At 32.2% G+C, this 21,199-nt stretch overlaps 1 protein-coding gene and 1 long non-coding RNA gene across 2 annotated transcripts in view; both read right to left on the reverse strand.

The window, feature by feature from the left end:
* Positions 1-3,298, reverse strand: part of LOC132924322 (adenylate cyclase type 3) — a 98,296-nt gene extending 94,998 nt beyond the window's left edge. Inside the window, exon 1 of the mRNA XM_060988550.1 lies at positions 2,049-3,298. Coding sequence (XP_060844533.1) covers positions 2,049-2,567 — 519 coding nt within the window. The 5' untranslated portion in view covers positions 2,568-3,298. The remainder of the gene's footprint in view (positions 1-2,048) is intronic.
* Positions 3,299-18,511: 15,213 nt separating this feature from the next.
* Positions 18,512-18,907, reverse strand: LOC132928063 (uncharacterized). Its single transcript, XR_009661958.1, has 3 exons — positions 18,797-18,907; positions 18,635-18,724; positions 18,512-18,554 (listed from the first exon to the last, which is right to left on the reverse strand). It is a non-coding gene; the product is annotated as an uncharacterized LOC132928063 (long non-coding RNA).
* Positions 18,908-21,199: the final 2,292 nt, after the last annotated feature.

A 21,199-nucleotide genomic window follows, 5' to 3' on the forward strand; every position in this document is an offset into this window, starting at 1 on the left:
GTTTTAAAGTTAAAGTTAAGTTGAATAACTGCCAACTAATGGCACGTAGTCGAAGACGTGTATTCGAAAGCGGAAACAGAAAGCTAGAACAAAAGAAGAAACTTCTAATGATGGTTCAGTTCCATCACCAGAATCTTTCTTTTGGAACAACGCACGTTGAATATTGCGTTAATGAATACAATGTTTAGACGGAAACCTTTTGGATAGTTTTCACAAATTATAATCGTGTCCATGACATTTTTTGACGTTTGGTAAATATTCATGAGCAGTGGCGAAGCATCGTAGGAGACAAAGAGACAGCGTCTACTCACTTAGAACCGGGACAAATAATGTATTCTATTTAGATAAAATATTTTTTTAGAAATTTCTATGTAATTAGGGGTACTTATTAATTGTTATTATTTGAACTTTGAATTATTTGATATTATAAGTTTAACTATCTATGTATATAGTCAAGTGCAATTATCTACAAAATTATGAAAAAAAATTATTAATAAAGTGTACCGACATTCGCAAGGTTCACACACACTTGAAATATACAGTATTTTTATTTATTTATTTTTTTTTTTTTTGGCATGGTTGTGTAAAAATGCATATAGATGTTAATTTTTTTTGACACCGTTCAAACATTTCAATATATATGTATATTATTCAACTATATCGGTGAATAATAGAAAAAAATGATATTTTATGTTTTTTACTTGTTATTATTTTTAGACAGAACTACGTCTTTAATATAAAATTGTATATCAATAAAATGCAATAATATAAAACACCATACAACTATTATAATGCTTCGATACTACGCTCTATACGTATAGGTATATATTGTATCACGTCGAAAATATATATTAATAATAGTTATACAATTTGGGGCAATTTACTTTCATTCAAACACAAAATCGCTCGTGTATAGTCGTATACGCGCATACACATTATATACATATATATATGTATATATTATGCTCAAATTATGGAATTCAATTTTCGTGGTTCCTTTGAGCTCGGGCTGTACTGCAGTATTTTGGTGTCTATACAGGTAATACACGTATATTATTATTATTATTGTCATTTTTTTTTTCGTGCACATGTATAAACAAGTAGGTAGCAAATAGATTCCAATTCATTACCATCTATTGTTTGAATTTTGTAAAATATATAGTGAACCGAAACTCAATAAAAAAAAAAAACTACTCGTCGTTTTCATTTCGTCGGAATAATAATATAATAATATCCACGTTCGTCCGGAAATCGTTAGATGTATAGGTTTACGATATCATATTGTATTCTACTTTATGTGTACGATATATAATATATTAATATAATATAATAATTTCCGTTAAGGATTCGAATTCGAACGCGTAAAGCCGTTCGTAATACGCGGTCGTCAGATCTCGTCTCAGAAGTTCTTTCGCGCGCGTTCTTTACGATAATAACAATTATTATTATTATTATTATAATATGTCTTGACAATGTAAAATTATATATATGTATATATGTACTAGTATTATATATAAAGTGAATATTATATACGTGAGTGAGTTTACGCGACGTGATATACGCTATATTTCCGTGGAATTTCATCAGGCACATGCACAAATCCAAAAATATAGATACGTGCTCGAGAAATTCTGAGACTGGTCCGATGTAGGAATCATCGCGGCGGACGCCTGATAATGACGTATAGGTGTATACGCGATGTTTCGTCGAATATCGCGAACGCGTTTCCGCGGTGCGCGACGCTCCGTTGCGCGTAACGTCCGTCGAATTTTCATTAAAATTATACTAGAAAATATTAATCTATACATCGTTAGCCGTACACGACCATAATATTATGATATACGAGTAACGCACCCGATACGATTCAACCGTATACTATAAATATATGACATTATTATTGTACTTCTTGTGCGGGCGCACTTGCGATTTTTTTTTTTCGCCAGAAAATAAATCGTTCGAATATTGGTCGTTTGACCGCCGCCGTCAACCGTTTACGTTAATATATAATCGCGCGCGATTAATGACATAGTAATAATATTATTATTTACCTGTCGGGCGAGGTACGCGTGTTGACGGCCCAGCACGGCCATGGTGAGCACGTAGGTGACGCACGTGGTGGCGCTGAGGGCTATGCACAGGGCCAGCGTGAGCGGCAGTGACACGTAGGCCAGGTAATCGTAGAGCAGGATCCATCCGAGCAGGTCGGCGCCCTCGGCCGCGTTTGCCACCATGTGGAACACCACTTGGACGTCGGCTGTGAGCCAGGCCAGGTGGGCCACGGCCGTCCAGTACTGGCGCCGGCCGCCGGCCAGCCGGCACCACAGCAGCGTGACCACGTTGGTGGCCAGCAGGCACCACGTCCACGGCGACCGGGCGTCGTACACGGACAGGCAGTACACGTCGAACAGCACGGACGCGGACACGTAGCACGCGAAAGCCGCGCGCTTCTGCTTCGCGTTGTAGCTCTGGTAAAGGCTCTCGGTGGCCTTGTCGGCGAACCGTCCGGCGTTCGGCGACGAGGACGAGCCGCCGGCTGATGCCGAAGTCGGCTTCGGCGTGGATTCCATCGGTCCTCCGTCCGTTTGGTCTTCCGCGTTCAGCGTCGACGTCTTCGCGGTTCTTGTCCGTGCGTCTTGCGCCGGCGATAGTGTTATATTATACAATATATTATTTATTGTTTTATACTACAATAACGATATAATATTATGGCAATCGAAACGACTCGTACCGTATAGACGTGTGCGACGGATTGGTTGACGTCGCGCCGGCTCTTGGTCGACAGGCGATGTAGTACGACAACAGTTGTAGTAGTTGTAATATTATGATATTGTATCGTGATAAGCGGTCCGCCGACACGTCGTCGTGTGTATACGACTACGACGATAATAATAATAATAACATACAGATTGTCACCACAATAATAACGATATGATCATTATTGTCATTATCGCCTGGCTGATTTAATATTAATTACAACAAATAATTATTATAAACATGTTATTTTCATTGCGATAAAAAACGTATGAGAGATGTAATACGACAAATAGCATTCATTGTACCTTACAGCATATAACACGGACGCGGTACCGGCGCGTGTTGGGCCCCTTCCCCCCGGACGGTGCGCGAACGCGTGCGTTGGACCTGTGCTTGGGACCCGACCGATACACGACCGACACACTCGTCGCGCCCGGTGCCACTGACGCTACCGTCGCGATCGCCGTCGTGTGCTCGCCGCCGCCGCCGCTACCGCCGTCGTCGTCGTCGTCGTCGTCGTCGTCGTTGCCGTCGCCGTCGGCCGCGGTGATCGTCGTGGTCGCGGTCGCCGCCGTCGACGTCGTCCGCGTAGAATCGCGCGGCGGTAGTCACGGTCCGAGTCCGCGCGCTGGTGCCGGCCGCCGCCGCCGTGAGCGTTGGCCGTCGTCGCGGTGGTGCGAGCGGTGTGGGCACCGGCCGGCAGTGGCGGTGGTGCTGCCGCTCGCTGCTCCCGCGCCGCCTGCCACCGCCGCCGCCGCCGGCTGCTGCTATTAACGAGCGTACCCCGCCCCACCCCGTCGCCGCGACAGCCGTAGACCACAATCGATATCAAGCGTGCGCGCCAAATAACGTACGCCGCTCACACACACACACACACGAGCGCGCGCGCGCGGTGCCCACTTATACCGTGGTATAATAGGTGTGCGAACGGCGGCGGCGGCGGTATAGTAATACGCGCGCGAAATTCCCTCGCACCCCCTCTCGCCTATACGCGGGGCCGCACTCATCCGGTCGGCAGTGCGTGCGATTCGTTTTTTTTTTTTTGTTGTCATTATTGTTATTTGTTTTTCTTTTCCGGTTGCTCGAGCGGCGTACCGCAACGTATAGGTGCACGCGCGGTCCTCGACGACGCACTCGTCCTCTCGCGCGGCTCATCGCATCTCCCCGACCTCGCGCGAACACGATTATTGTCATTCTTGTCATTTTAGAGGATAAACTTGGCGTTGGGTGTACGGTTTTTTCCGTCTATGTCCGCAAAATTATTAAAATCAAACTCTGTTCTCCACGTCCCGGGTGGGTGATTGCTGGTCCGGCGTACACGATCGGACGCTGGGACACTGTGTTTGTGTCTTAGCCACCGATAATCTACACGTTGTTATGAATATGTTCAGACGAGACACGCGAGTCCGTCAATTCATACCGATTTAAAAAAAATAATTTATTAAGGCAGTAATTATTTTATTATATATTTTGAAATTGATCAATAATATTATGATACTTGATACGGACAAATTCATAATTGAGATTGAAAAACGGAAAGAGTTGTGGGATATTTCGAGCACTAATTATTATGCTAACAAGATCATAAAACAAAACTCATGGATAGACGAGTGCCGAATATTTTGCGAAAAATATGATGAAATGCGAACGGTACAACTATATGGTCTATATAATATAACAAGCTCTTGCAATGCAGAAACGCTGCAGTGGCCCGATATAGCCATACTACGGGGGTACTAGTCGTTAGGAAGCTTTTTGCTTTCTTCGTCCGATGAGCGCAAATCGTATAACACTATCAATAACACGGTCCGGCAACTATACCGACTATTTAATATAATATTATATAGATATAGGTAACCCTATCAAAAATACGCGAATGGGCGATAAAAGTTCAACAGTTATCCGGTATATAAACAATAAAATATCCTTTTGTTGTATACACATGTAATAACGTAAAAACAGAAATAAAAGAAATATAAAATTAATAAAATGACTAATAGTAAAGTTGTAAAAGTCACTAGCCTTTGATAATAGAGAATAACCAGATATAATGAAAGATTTATATTGCGCGACAACTCGACGATTATATGTAGGTATTTATTATATTTTAACTGCTATACAATTATAATATGTCAGCATATCATTACATCCACTCAACGCGAATCGTATTGCGACCTCATAACATCACTCACAGGTCCATAGGTGAGTGTGAGTGATACATATATATTTAAATTGATAAGAAAAAGTTCATAGGTAGTTGAAAGTTGTAAGTTTGATTATCATTTTATTGGGTCATATTTTTATTATACAATATCATTAAGAGTTGATGATAATATTGTGATTGAAGTTTACATATTGTATAGGAATAATTTATTGAAGTGTAGAGCTGAAGTTGAAAGTCTCTTCAACTCCCATTCCATTGATGCATTATTTCATATTACTATTAATATCTTTGTATTAATATATTTTCTAACCGGTGGATTGTGATGGTCGGTCTACAATTTAATAGTGATTTTTTAATTTAGCTTAGTTTCTAGTTTTATATATACTATTGATTTATTCACTAAATCTTCTTATACTTAGCTAGGGTAAAAATGTTTTTATATATACCATGCAGTGTTCCCGGTAAGGCGGTCACAGGATAAATTTTATCTCTCATTACCCTGTAAATATTTTACAGTTCTGTTTACGGTACGTTAAATTAGACTAATGGAACATAAATTCCTATGACTTACTATATGTAAGTACATTTTAACTCATGTAATTTGTTCATGCACAACAATCTTTATTTTTATTTTTCAATTACAACCCCTATTTTGAATACCATTTTTAAATTCATCAATTTTGATTTATCAACATGTATTCTAAACCCAAAATTAACAAAATAAGAGCAGGTATAACATTAAAAAACATGTATTAAATTAAACTTTTTTTTAGTTAACCTACTTTTTTGTTCTAAACATCATAATAATATGATATAAACATTATGAAATTACTGAAATTAGATAATTAATTTTAAAAAACATGTATTTTCAGAAAATGCAATTCTAAATGTCTGTTTATTTTTATCAATATCATATTATTAACCAGGGCTTGTATTTTGTAAACGTTATATTTGACAAAAAACGATTACAATTTTTAAACGTAATTATAACGGAAAAAGATAAACATAAATAATTTAAATACACAAAACATAACAACTAACAAAATATATGATATATATATTATTAAACAAAACATAACGCAAAACGTTATATAATAATATAGTATATCATTAAACAAAATAAATTCTAATTATTAAATAGTTTAAAATAAAAATACTGGTTTCATGGAAATATTTATTCTACTCGATATATTTTTACTCAATCAAAGAATTAATTTTATTCCGTATCCGCGCGCGGGCCATCCCAACATCATTAGATATTATTTAAAATTTAATAGATAGGTACAGTAGCGTAGCTAGGATTTCTAAAAGGGGGGCCACAAAAAAGTATTATATAAAATTCACTGCTGATTGCCTAGACAAAACAACTGGTAACGTTTGTAATCGAACTAGGTACCACAGGTCCACAGCTATAGATAATAAATAACATTTTTACTTTTTTTATACTCTGTGGACGTACTGATAAAAAAAAAACAATAATAAAAACACGGCTGATGGGGGAGGGGCCATGGCCCTTCGACACTGGATAGGTATTAATAGGATAATTTTATTACCAATAGATAATAGTAAGAATTCAATTGTTATGTTAAGTTTGCTCAGAATATTGTTCAGATGTACCCTACATTTTATTGTTTGTCAAATTGCTTTCTGTGTAGGTAATTTTGAAACAGGTACCTACATAAAAGCGTTTTAAATTTTAATTCTAAATGAAGATAAACGAAAAAGTAAAATAACGTTTAAATTCTGAATAACTATAAACTAAAAATTTGTATAACGTTTTAATGTCAACATATAACAAAATATTTATTCCAAATGCAAGCCTGCTATTAACAATAATAATGATCAACAAACGCCAAACTACTAAGATCGCAATGACACATGTCTTTGATAGTGAGGCTCAATAAGTCATAATATATTAATATTATATAAAAAAAAAGGTAATCACATTTTAACACATTTTTTTTTGTAGAAATAAAAAAAGCCCATATTTATTTTGTTTGAATTACAAAGGGTTCGTAAAAAAGTATAACAACCGACGCTGGGTGGTGCGATCACTGCCAACTAGCTAAACTTAAATTCTGAAACGTTTCCATATCAAGACTTTCAAGCCAATTTTAGAAATAATACCACCAGTTTGATAATACTGAAATAACATCTATTTCCACTAGTGATCTATTCGTTTATTTCTATATGCATATCATTTTTGTTGTTGATGTTCACGCCCAAGTACTTAAAATGATTAACTTTTTCAAATTTATAATTATTAACTTCTATGGAATCTAAAATTTGGCGGTTTTCTCAATACGACCATATACTTAGTTTTCCCTTCGTTTATATGTGATCCCATTCCTATACTTGCATTTATCAGCTTAGATGTTATGTTGATGACTCCCTCTTTGGTTTTGCCCATTACCACAATGTCATCTGCATAAGCTAACATAGCTTGTTCATTGCTTATTTTCATTCTTCTGTCGTCGCTTGTGTCTCATATTTTTTCAAGGGCTAAGTTGAATAATGCAAGCGACAGCGCGTCTCCTTGTTTTAGACCCAATTTAATTTCAAAAGGATCTGAGAAGCCTTGCAAATAACGTACTCTGCATATAGTTTTCGTAGCATGCTTTTATTAGGTTCACATACTTTTTGGGTATTCCTAGGAATACCAGTGCTTTCCAAAGCTCTTCTCTGTCTACACTATCATACGCCTACTTCTAATCCACAAAGACTAGACGCAAGTCCTTTCCAAATTCGAAGTATTTTGACATTATCTGTCAGCTGTCTTAGTGCGAAGATATGGTCTGTTGTGGATTTTCCTCTCCTAAATCCGCGTTGGCAATTCCCAACTATTTTTTCGAAATGCGGGTTTATTCTTTCTAATAATATCAGTGTCAGAATTTTATAACATGTGACCAGTAATGAGATTTCTCTATAGTTCTCAGTCTTAGTGGGATTTTCCTTTTTAAGTATCGGGCATACAATTGCGGTTTTCCATTCTTCTGGGATAGTCTCTGTTTTCCATATTGTCTTAATAACTTCTGTAATCTTTCTTACCAATATTATACCACCATTTTAAGTAATTCCGCTACTATGCTGTTCTCTCCTGGGGCTTTGTTGTCTTTAAGCCTATTAATTATAATCTTGATTTCTTCATATTTGGGTGTGTCTATATCTATTTCTGCTGTTTGATAGTCATCCTTTGGATTTAAAACATGTCCTATTGTGAGTCGATGTAGAAGGTCTTCGAAATGCTCCTTGAAATAGTTTATGACTTGTTTTTCAACTGTTATCGTAGTTCCCGTATCTTCCACTAAGATCCTTATTTGTGGCTTAAAACAAACTTTAACTTCCCCGGTCATTTTGAAAAACTTTTTTGCGTTGTATCTATTAGTTACTATCTCTTCTATTTTCTTCTTTTCGTGTAGACGGTTTTCTCTCCTTAATAATTTATTTGTCAATTTTCTTTGTTCTTCATATTTTCTTATGCATTCGTCTAATTTATTTTGTAGTGCTTTTTTTCTCAATTCGTTTCTTCTGATTATTGCATTCTCACATATATCGCTAAACAAGACTTTATTACTCTCTTTGGGTTTCATCCCCAAAATTTCTGTTGCACTATTAACTACTGCTTCCTTTGTTCTGTTGACCTACGAATAGAATTTTTAACGGATACAGTTACCCTGGTAAGACTGCAAATTATTGTTTAATTCTACGAGATCAAAATATAACTTTATACCTTGTTTAGAGGAGATGTTAGAACATTAAATAATATTTTTTACGTTGTAAATATTTATTGTAAACATTAATATTAAAAAGGATAAAACTGTATTGAGTCGAATGGAACGCATTATGCTATATAGTACCTCTACTCCACACATCCAACTGAGTTTTGAAACATACTCGGAGCTAGTGAAAGGAAAAACTATAGTCAACAATAAGGTAATAGAAGAATCGGCAGATCTATTTGAAGCACCGTCGGACCACAGTTTAGCACATTGTATATCACAGGACCTAAAATGAATCAGGGAACAGCGCTCCTGTTTTTCGGCAACATAACTATGCTGATCCACGAATCCACGGTTATATATATTCTCCAAGAGCAATGGTACATCATGTACACGATCACAAGAACTAAATATTGTCAAAAATCATCATTGGAGGACATCTTCCTGATAATACATAACCTGAGAGCCATCTGCATCGAACTCAATATTAAGAAGCTATCGATTTCCCAGATCGGTAGTGAAAGTGACCAACTGGACTGGTCTACGGTTAGAACCATGTTCCGGTTTGTGTTCAAAGAAACGATCATAGAAATTCATGTATATCTACAAACGGAGTTAAAGGATTCAGCAAAGCAGCAAGTCCTGGCAGAGTATCATTCCAGCCCACTAGGAGGTCATCGCGAAGTCAACCAAACTCTGAAGCGTATCCAAACGCAGTTCAATTTGGGAAGGATTAGCGGATGACGTGAAAAATTACGTTTCTTAATGTCCGTCATGCCAAATACACCAAACAGGCAACAGTAATGTTAAGCAGTCCATGATTATAAGTACCACAGAAATGAAACCTTTTGAAATAGTTTTTATCAAACATAATATACATCCTGACGATGCAGGATAACCTAACGAAATTTTTAATGGTGGTTCCTATGGTCAACCATGAGGCAAATGCGGTGCTTATCACTTCGTAACTTCGTGTGTGTGTCTCTATGAGATCCCGAGCGTGTTAGTCAGTAATCAGGGAACAGAGTTCTTAAGCCAAGTATTAACTGAAGTATGCAAGTTTGTGAAAATAAAAAAATGTAACACCTCGTCCAACATCCCCAATATAATGGAGCCTTGGAAAGGAGCCATCGGATGCTAGAGAAATACTTACGGCATTTCGTAGACAAGGATCAGATGAACTATACATTCATACCATATGCTATGTTCGTTTTTAACTCATCAGAACATCGTTCTACAGGGATGCAACCGTACGATCTAATGTATAGGCGCATAATAAATATGCCAAATTCTATAACAAAATCTCCAGAGTCTCATTACAATTATGAGGACTACCACGTAGAACTAAATTTCACAAATTATTAATTTTAACTAAGATTTATTATGGCCAAAATGAGTACTAAAAAACTCTACACAAACAGTTTCGTCTTCTGTTACTACTATCTGAGTATTAAAACAGAATATTAAGTAAAAAAGAACGAAACGTCAAGATTAAGAAATTTTAAATTCATACCATTGACGATGGACATGTAGATCCAATTTTGTTTGTGCCCTGACCTTTAATTTTACGGACACCTGTAGATCTACTATGGAAATTAGCGGTTCGATGACAATCCAGGTACGTTATGGTTTTATTCTGTCCTACAATCTGCACGCTATTAATATTTTTAGACTCTTCCATGTTACTGGTTGCAATTCCGAACTCTTCCATATTATTATGTATAAATATTATAATTTATAATTAAAATAATAATATATTAAATTATTAAGTATAATACCTGTAATCTATATGATTGAAGAGTATATCACAGAATAAAATAATATCACCACAGCATATAACAATATCACGTTATAATTTCAAATTTGTATAAATGATGATAAGAAATGAGATTTTTACAAATATTGATAAGAAATGTGAACGCTTCTGATTGGTTGCGTAATTTTGCTCCCGAGACGCTCGTCATAGCCCTAATTCCTCCTGATGTCGACTACTTTAGCTCCAAGTAACGATAACGAAAATTTTATCTCATTAAGGGTGAGCCAATGGGAATCATGTACCAAGTTAGGTTCTTATACTCTCTGTAAGGGTGATCAATTGATCCATTACCAAGCAGGCTCCAACTTTTGTGAATTGATGCATTTAACTAACTTTCAGAGCCCTTTGAAAGACTGTGGAATCAAACTCGTGACATTGGATACACCTGTTTCGGCTATCAAAAGCTAACTTCTGGTTGTACTACGCTAAATCAGATTTATGTACGATTACGTGGACAGATCCTCCGCAAACCTCTAGAGTTCTAGAGTTGAGATTCCGGATGTGGGTAGGTGGACCACCTTGCCATCTTGCGAAATTCATACGAAAATCTCTATTCTTGTTCCATCCATTAAAACCAATAGGGATATAAAACTAAATGTCATACCAGAAAATCGAAAATTTTATATAAAACCAATGATAGCGGAAACTCTTTGCTCAGTATTACCACAGAACCCAGAATGTAAAATGATTAAAAGATTTAAATTCTTTAGCCCATAGAGCAATCGAGTCAAGTTAACTTGAGCCTAAAACCTCCCATTATTTATATTTAAAGTAGAATTCCACATTACCATTCTTTACCTAACGTTAACCGTTTCTATTTTTTTGATAAGCGCAATAGCTATAAGATTTTGGAGTAAAGTTGTAAAATTGTGGTTCGGAAAAAACGGACAATCTTTCAAATAATGATTAAAATAAGTAATAACCCTTAAGCTCATATATAAAAAAATATATTGTATCGCATTTAAGTTAAAAGTAGAAATTAAGTTAGTTTAAACTTTGCAGTCACCATGTGACGGTATTGTAACTATGTTTCCCCGTAGTTTAAGGAACTTGTAACTTAGGTCACAGGGACTGCTCCCGTTTAACGCCGGGGATATGTAGTTGTATAGGCATACGTTATATATATATGTATGTATGTATGTATGCGTGTGTTTGTTTGTGTATATAAGTAAGTATGAAAGGCTTGCGTATATTATAAGTTATAATTTATAACGCTGGAATGTGTTGATTTAGGGAAAATGAGTGTGTGAACGTTTACGAGTAGAATTTGAAACAGATACAGTTATCCTAGCAAGACTGCAGCGTATTGTTTAAAACTACAAGTTCAGAATATAACTTATAACCCATTTAGAAGACGTAAGAGATGTTAGAAAATTGTTAACTATTTTAAACATTGTAAATATTTATTGTAAATAAATTACCTATACGTAAAGTAGACGGTACTTAGGCACGCAGTTTTTTATTTTACTTGTACTAACTTAGCTTTATATATTTTATAGTTTTATTATTATATTGTTCTGATTATTAGTAAATTTATGTATTATTATTAAACATTGATTTTTGACTTGTTTTAGGTAACTTATTTTTTTTTTTTTTAATGCAACACTGCATAAACAATATTATGATTTAACTTAATACTAATTTTAAAATAGATTATTTTATTTTATTTATTGGATAAACATTTAGTACTTAACTTATGAGTATATTAACTTAAATCAGGTTATTTTTTTAAAATATATTTCTTACATCGTATGTATGTGTTATGTGCTGAAACGATTTATCTGATTACTTTAACATGAGTCTTAAATTGTGATAGATATTTTTTTATAAAATTCCTTCATAGTTTTGTATTAAGACTATTTTTATTTATGCTTTAGTAACACAAAATGCGATTCATTAATTGCATTAATAAAAAATGCACAAAGAAGCATTTCCTTTACCTTATTAGTATACATATTATGCGTTGGATGTCTGTTATCAATATATTTTTTTATTTGTTGTACATAAATTGGCAAAATCAATTATCTATCAATTTATCGATTGCAAAATTTTCGAAGACTGAACAGTAGAGTCTAATTAATTAATTAATTTAAAACAATATTTAATTAATATCCGTTTTTATATATACCTATTATTAATATGCTTGCTGAATTGACCGCACTATTTTACAAAAATGTATATGAATTGACCTGTCTTATGTATTTTGTCTAAAATTTTTATATATAATATGTGTATACTTGATAAATTTTTTTTTTAAATTTGAGTTTCAATAATTATAATTTGGATTATTTATATTTTACCTTATTTCTTTTTGGTTGATTTCGGATTTCGGATTTTTGTCTTTTATTTATATATATTTTTGTGTTTTTGTTATCAATTTGTTTCTTTAAGTTTTATATTGTGTGTCGATAAAGTAAGTATCAGCACTTTTTTATTTTAACTGTAGTTTTGGGAATCGTATGAAATGTATTAGTTGTTTAAGTACTTGGAAACTAGTGAGTATTTTTGTTAACGTTATATAGTATTATATAGGCGATCTATTGCCGTTCCCATGTGTTATACCAGTATTATTGTTTTCATATATATATAAATGTATAAATAATAAATGTTATGGTTGTAATAATGTAATAATGTGTGATTGTGGCCAATTTTTCATCAGACCACCAATAATTTGGTAATTTTTTAATCCTAATAATTCTAAAATTGAAGTTACTTTTTCTTTTATGGTCGTTGAGACTGATTAGACTGTTTAGAGCATTAAAAACGGCATGTAATCCACTATTTCTATCACTGTATATGTTTTCTTCTACTTTATACTTAGAAAATATACCATTAACTTTTTGTTTTTATACTGTGCATCGTTTATTTTTATTTCATTTTTATTATTACAAATACTATTTTCAAAAAATTGTATAAATGTTATTAATTATTTCAATGCGTTCTTTTGATTCCCAATTTTGTGTTGTTTTCTTCATCTTTATGGTATATTATATGTATTTTAATATTAATATTTTTTAAATTCCTTGTATAATAATTGTTTTATTATAGAGCAATTAAATTTGTGTGGCCCTAGAGCAAGAGAGGACATTGCAATTTTTAATATGTTTAGTTTTATAGCTTCAAGCTTTAGGTTATAAATTGAAGCTTTTAGATCCTCATATTTTAGTTTATGGTAGTGTAATTCTTTTTTTATTAAGTGAAATCTAGATTTATAATTATTGTTTATGGTAGTGCCGTATCCAGGGGGGAGGGCTTTTGGGCTTAACTCCACCCCAAAATCATTTATTTTAAATAGTATGTTTATATATATGTTTTTAAATTATTTCCTATTTTCCTATAGAGTTAAGTATGAACGTTTAAGCCCCCCCCCCACCCCGAAAACAAATTCTGGGTACGGCACTGGTTTATGGATATAGTGTCTCTCACATTTATTTCTTCTAATGCAATTTTTAGTCTAGTGTCACTGTATACTTTGCATATTATACGAGTATAATTTGTGATCCGCTTATTCATTTTGAGATCGGCAGATATACATATTATATAGATCTGCAAGCTATGGCAGTTATCTGGACAATTGAATATGCTACCTTTTAATTGCATAATACTATTAGTATTATTTTTACAATTCAATGCATTTGTGTTATTAATTTTAATTTGAATATTTATATTATTATTATTATTATTATTATATTATAATTATGCTATTTAAAATAATGTTCTTGTTTTTAAAATCAATAAATTATTATTCATTTCCAAGTATAATTAGGTATTACGTTGGATATTTTTTTTACTATGTGGATGTCTATATTGAAGTTCGATATTCAGAATTTTTATTCTAGTTAAATCTATAGGGCATATCAGTTTATTATCAGGTCCTATAGTTTTATTGTACTTGGCATTATTGAATATTCGTTGGGTAGTAGATCTTGTCTAATACAGCATATTATGTTTGTTTCTGTGTCAATAGTTATTGTTGTTTTTTATTATTAAACATGGCATTTATATGCAATGCTTTTGATGTGCATATGTGTTTGATTTGGTTTTTTTTAATTGAGTCTGCTGTAGTAAATGTTGGAATATTAACTGAATGTAATGTATTTTTTACTTATTTTATTTCATTTTTTTAAAATAAAAATTACAATTTATTAACCGAATGTCCAGATTTGTTACAAATTTGACATACCAAGCATGGATTATCTTTGAAAAAACATTTATAATTAATTTGCTTTCTTCGGGTTATAGAGTAACTGCAGTTAGCTATAAGGTTGATAATCGAATTGGGTTTTAATGTTAAAAGCATCGGGTGTACAATTTATTTTATTTATTATTTGGAGACGCTGTAAATAAAGGTGAATATACCTAATCATCATTTTACATTTAGTTTTTTTAAACTTATTATTAGTTGGACGACAATTTATCGTGGAATGACCAAATGTATTATATAAATGATATATTATGTAAGGTTTGTTTTAAAAGTAATATGAATGTACATCATATGGTTATTCTTTGAGTATATTGATCTTTGTATTATGTGAGATAGATTATAATCTTTATTGTTAATATTATAATTATTGTTATTTGTTAGTATTATCATTATTATATCTAACTTATAAATTATAACGTGCTTGATTGTATGGACATAGGTTATAGTTCCAAATAAAGGTAAAGTAAAGATAATTTCTTGTGAATTCATGTATATTATTAAACATTTTTTTAATGTTGGTTGTCATTGTTTCTCTGATATATATCTATTATAATAAATTGTAGACATTTAATTATATGGACAGAGAACTGAACGTAAATTGAGTAATTTGGGGACAATACTGTTAGAAAAAGGTAACAATAAACATGATACACTATTCGCTATGCCTTATATCTTTCTTACAATGTCACCATTGTTACCATTATGCAACTCTTTGCAGTGATATTAGCCGGCGGCCTGTGGCAGTCCATGTATTAGTAGGTTTAAGACAGTAGTAGGTTTTTGATCTCTAATAACTTAAATATTTATACGCGTTGGTATTACTAATTTATTTGTACACTGCACAATATATACAATAGTCTTCAAATAGTTATTACTCAATTTTTAGTCTTTTTATGTATTCTATTTTAATTGTTGTTGTTCTTATTATTCGTGTTTATATTTTTCTATTCACATAAAAAAAAAAACAAAGACATTAAAGTTTAACTAAAACAATATACTTGTAATTAGTACCTGTACAAAATATGATTAAACTAGCTTGTTTAATTTTGTGAAATTTAGTAAAAAGAAAAACTTCAACAAAACCATTTTCCAAAGTAGGTACTTATTACGTATATGATCGCCAATGATCACTGTAAATTATTGTACCAATTTCAACTTTATACTAATATTAATATATCATTTCAAACATTTTTAAAGTTGTTCACTTTATAATTTATTTATTTTTTTGTTAATCGTTTAAAATATTACCTCATTAATACGAGTTCACTATAAATAATATGGTACACAATGTATACAATATGTATTGATTGAACAACATTAGTAAATTAGTTTAATTAGTTTTAAAATGTTTCGAATTTTACATAATAAATGGTTTAAAAGTATAATAAAATAGATTATAATTCAAATAATCTAAAAATCACCGAGTACGTTATCTTATACTTTCACAGGTATTATTATTATTATTAGTGCTATACAAAACTTTTTTTAAGCTTATTTCACTCAACAAAACATTTATTGAAAATATAAAAATCTATATTGTTCTTCTATATACTTCTGTATATAAAATAGTTAATAAAAATGAAATTAAAACAATCTGAAAAATGGATTTTTTTTTTTAAAACATTATATTTTAATACGTCATATTGTATTCGTTTTGAAATATAATACACATTAAATTATTAGAACATTCATTTATTTAGTTTATGACAATTTATTCAATTTATTTGACGTTAATATTTGTTTTTTATTAATTTTTATTTCATCAATTTGTTTTGTTAGGTATATATATTTAGTAAAATTAAATTGATGCATAATATTTTTCAAAAAAACAATGTTTAAAAGAATTTAAATGTATATTAATTTTTCATAATTATTTTTTTTTAATTCTTACCAGAAAATAATATAAACTTCAAAATTGAACTTCGAAACAAAATCAAACGAATTTATTAAATTATCACCATGATAAAATATAGTTGAAAAATGTTTGCCCCCAACATAATTTATTAAAATGGGTATAATAAAATAGTATAATAATAATAATAATGAATAATGAACCCTTTTTACTAACACACGATGTTTTCAACCCCTATTGAATGCAATAATATGGTCTGTTATTTTACATATTTTATGAACAACTTTTGCATTTTGTAACAAATAAGTCATGAAAATGTAGTCAATGTTTTTGTACACACAGTATAATAATTACTATAAATTATATATTAAATGTTTATACTTAATGAATATTGATATACTTCCCGCACCAATTGCATTTATTTTTTTTAACACTTATCAAAAATACTCATATTTTATACCCTGATGCAATGTCCAATAAACACGTCATGTTAAATAATTGAAAATGGTTTTACATTTTTATCTTACAAAAAATATCTCACACTCATGTGGGTATTATGACAATCTACACAATACGAAAATTAAGTTATGCATATGTAAATAAATTATAGAATAATTTATGCAGAGTTTAAGAACAAAACAGCATAATATTATTCTTTAAATATTACACTTGACGTTTTTATTTTTTTATAACTTTTGAAAAAGAAATTAAGTTTTAGAAGTTAATCATACAAGATCCAGGACTACATATTACCTACTTTAATATTATTATAAATTTCATTAAGTCCAATGTTACAATATATTATGTTGACATATTTGTGTATTTTATAATATTTTATAGGTAAAAACTAAATTATACTGTATATGTCTTATAACATTTGACATAATATCGCAGTTATGTAAGCACTGTACGAAGTGAGTTATCTTGCAGGTAGTTTATTATATGGAATTTTCTGCATTCTATGGTTAAATTACATATTTTATCAATAGTATCAAAAGGTCTTGTGCAGTGTATAGTTTATATTGAGGTGGGAAATGTCTTTTGTAAGGTCTCCGAGGTTTTTGATTGAATTATTTGTACTCAGTCTATTTTTGTTTTATATGAAGTTTTATATAATAACATTAGTATCATATAATCGATTATATGTATAGGTATTATATTAGTATTGATAGTTTTATTAATAAGGTATACTTAGTTAATATCCTAAAATTTAAGTAATAACTAGTAAATTCTTAATTATTTTATTATTAGTAGTGTAATGATATATACAATATATGTTAAAAGTAATATAGGAAATTGTAGTATTCAGAATAAACATAAATACAAATATTTTAATACAATTATAGTTTATTTTATTCATCATTTTATTTTATTATAAGTATTGATTTTACTGAAAATTAACTTTAACAAATAACATAGGTAGCTCAGAACTTAAAATTCTTAGTATAACATGTTTCTTATTTTACTCGTGTGTTACGATTAGGTAATTTAAATTTAATGTATCATATATTATTGATTAACAAATTCTACAAAGTATACTTTTACAAAGGTAACATGAGACTCGCATTACTTATAATAATTATGGATGAGAAGTTTTAGAAATTCCATATATTTTCCGAGTCTTCAATTTAGCTAGGTCACCTAAAACTGTGTTCTATCTTCTATAACCTATGAGTATTGAGTTCATATTTATAGTTTTTTTTTTTTGTTTTGCTTATTTTGGTATTTTTCTTCAAAAATATCATTTTTGGTAATGATTTTTCGTACATATATATTCATTTTTAGTAAGTAGTATTAAATAGCCGATTCAGAAACCGCAACCCGCCGCAACCGCAACCCGCCGCCGACGCCCGATCGCGTACGTGTGCGACTTGTATTATTGTTATCATATACGTATGCATACAACCAGTTATCATTTGTTATCAGTTATCACATGTTATCAGTTATAATTTGTTATCACATGGTATAATATACGTGCATGATATTTTGTTTAATTACTTACAAGTATCTCTTCTTTTATTCTATTATTTTCTTTAATCTTCCTGCTATAAAAATAAAAATGTATTAGTATATTTATAAATAAATAGAAAGAAACTTTTAATAGTTTCTATAATTTTATACTTACTGTTGATACGCATTGTATCTCTGGGCATATATTTTGTTTGCTTTCGATTCAAATCTTATCAGAGTATTTTTATTCATCGGCATGTCCCATCTAAAACATATTGATCAATAAAGTATTGATAAATTTAATTTATTTTAAATTTAAAAATATAGATAGACTAACGATTTGGCAAACTTCCAGAAATGAACTGAAAGGTATTCAGATTCTGGAATTATTTTCTGTATTTCTGCACGATAATATGTATTCTTCCAATTACAAAAGACTAATTCGCCTAGAAAACAGATAAAAAATAATATTTAACAGTTTATTAATGTATTTGCTAACCATTATACAAAACAATTCAACATAAAATTAGCAAGTATAAATTTTGATCTTATCTATCAAAAAAATATTTTTTTGAACTATAGATAATAAATGTTTAACTGTAAATACTTAGTATTTATATTAGTAATCAGTACCTACGTATTATAATATTATTATGTAGTAGCTTGTTACCTACAAATAAAAATTGTAGTTGAAAAACTATTTCTACTTCCATGGCATAGTAAAAAATGTACAGTATTAAAACTAAAAACAGATTCAAATATGATTTAAACCTAATTAATTGTAAAATTGTATGTAATAAACTATACACGATTTTGTGATTAATGATTAGGGATAAATATACCTAAAAGTCAATTATATTACATGTTAGTATGATTACATAAATAATGATATAATAAAATAATATAATAATATTAATCAATTGAAATTGTATTTACTCCAGAATCATTTCATAGTTTGAGCAGTAGAAACATTTCTGTTAATCATCTCCAAGATAGTACACCAATAAAATAATTTTAATATATTATTTTACATTTTCAACAGTCATAATGCTCACCATTACTATTACCCAACATCATTATTGATAATCATATTATTCATATATATAAATAAAGGTAAGTACAACAAAGATTTTTGATTTTTTTTCACTTATTTTAAATACCAAATAGTTGAAATTTTTTTCAGTAACAAAAAAAAAATATTCTATTATCGTAGAAATATGCTAAAAAGTAAATACCAACAAATTTAATTTTAAAACAAAAGTATACTAAACATATATAATATTATAAATATTATTATAAATGTATTTAGGAAAACAACTTAACTTAAAAGTATTGCAGACAGATAAGAAGCATAGGCAGTACACATTCAGTACCGAAACAATAATTGTTTGAATATACAACTTAAATATTAATTACTAAAAATGTTAACTCTCAAATAACCTATTGCAAATTTTTTATAGCAAATAATGATACCAAATTTAAAAACATATATAATAAAATAGGTAACAACAGAAATAAGCATTTTTTTTTCTTTTCGACAAGTGAATAATACTGTAATCTTTAAGTTTTTAAAAAATCACAATCAATGCAAAAGTTATCCAACCAATTCAATCCTAGCATACTTTCACGTGCAACTTTTGACATTTTTAATAGAATAGAAACAGTATACATCTGTCAATGTATCACAATTAGTTGAATAACTATGCAATGCAATTATTAAATTAAAACAAAAAAAATCAACAGTTAACTTTTGTAAGAAAAAAAAACCAAAACAAAAAACATTTCCTACTGACATACCTAGTCATAAAATAAACATAAGTACTTCCTAAGGTTTCATCGATTGCTACAACCGAAGGCATCGAACCGCTGCGCCTGAACTGCGTCTTAATATACGAAAGGAGTCAGTCGGCACATGACGCCGAACATAGACGATAATGTCACGGAGTGCGTGTGCATAAAGTACGCTCGACTGAAAGAACCTTTGAAGAAGTATTGAACAAACGCTTCGGGCGAACGTTCGACTCGTCCGTGTACACTACCCGCCGGTCGTCAACGCATAACTGAAAATCGCGCCAATGGTGTTGCGCGCGTTTGTATTTCTAGCAGTTAGTTACCTTTTCGAAGTGGAGTCGTATTTTGAGGCGGCGTTTTAGGGAGCTCCATAGGCTTTGGGGTCGTCTTGGTGGTCTGAGCCGTCTTGGCTGTCCGGCCCGTTTTAGTCGTCTCGGCCGTCTTGGTCGGCTTGGCCGTCTAGGTCGTCTTGGCCGTCTTGGCTGTACGAGCTGTCTTGACTGTCCGAGTCGTCTTGGCTGTCCGAGCCGTCTTGGCTGTTCGGCCCGTCTTGGTCGTCTTGGCCGTCTTGGTCGTCTTGGCCGTCATGGCTGTCCGAGCCGTCTTGGCTGTCCGAGCCGTCTTGGCTGTCCGGCCCGTTTTGGTCGTCTTGGCTGTCTTGGCTGTCGGAGCCGTCTTGGCCGTCCAGGCCCGAACGTTCGACTCGTCCGAGTACACTACCCGCCGGTCGTCAACGCATAACTGAGAATCGCACGAACGTTCCGGACCGGACGGCCAAGACGGCCTAGACGACCAAGACGGCCAAGACGACCAAGACGGCCAAGACAACCAAGACGGCCAAGACGACTAAGACGGGCCGGACAGCCAAGACGGCTCAGACCGCCAAGACAGCTCGGACCGCTAAGACTGCTCGGACCACCAAGACGACCCCAAAGCCTCTGGAGCTCCC

This window comes from Rhopalosiphum padi, chromosome 3 (genome assembly GCF_020882245.1).
Source record: "Rhopalosiphum padi isolate XX-2018 chromosome 3, ASM2088224v1, whole genome shotgun sequence".
Taxonomy (NCBI): Eukaryota; Metazoa; Arthropoda; class Insecta; order Hemiptera; family Aphididae; genus Rhopalosiphum; species Rhopalosiphum padi.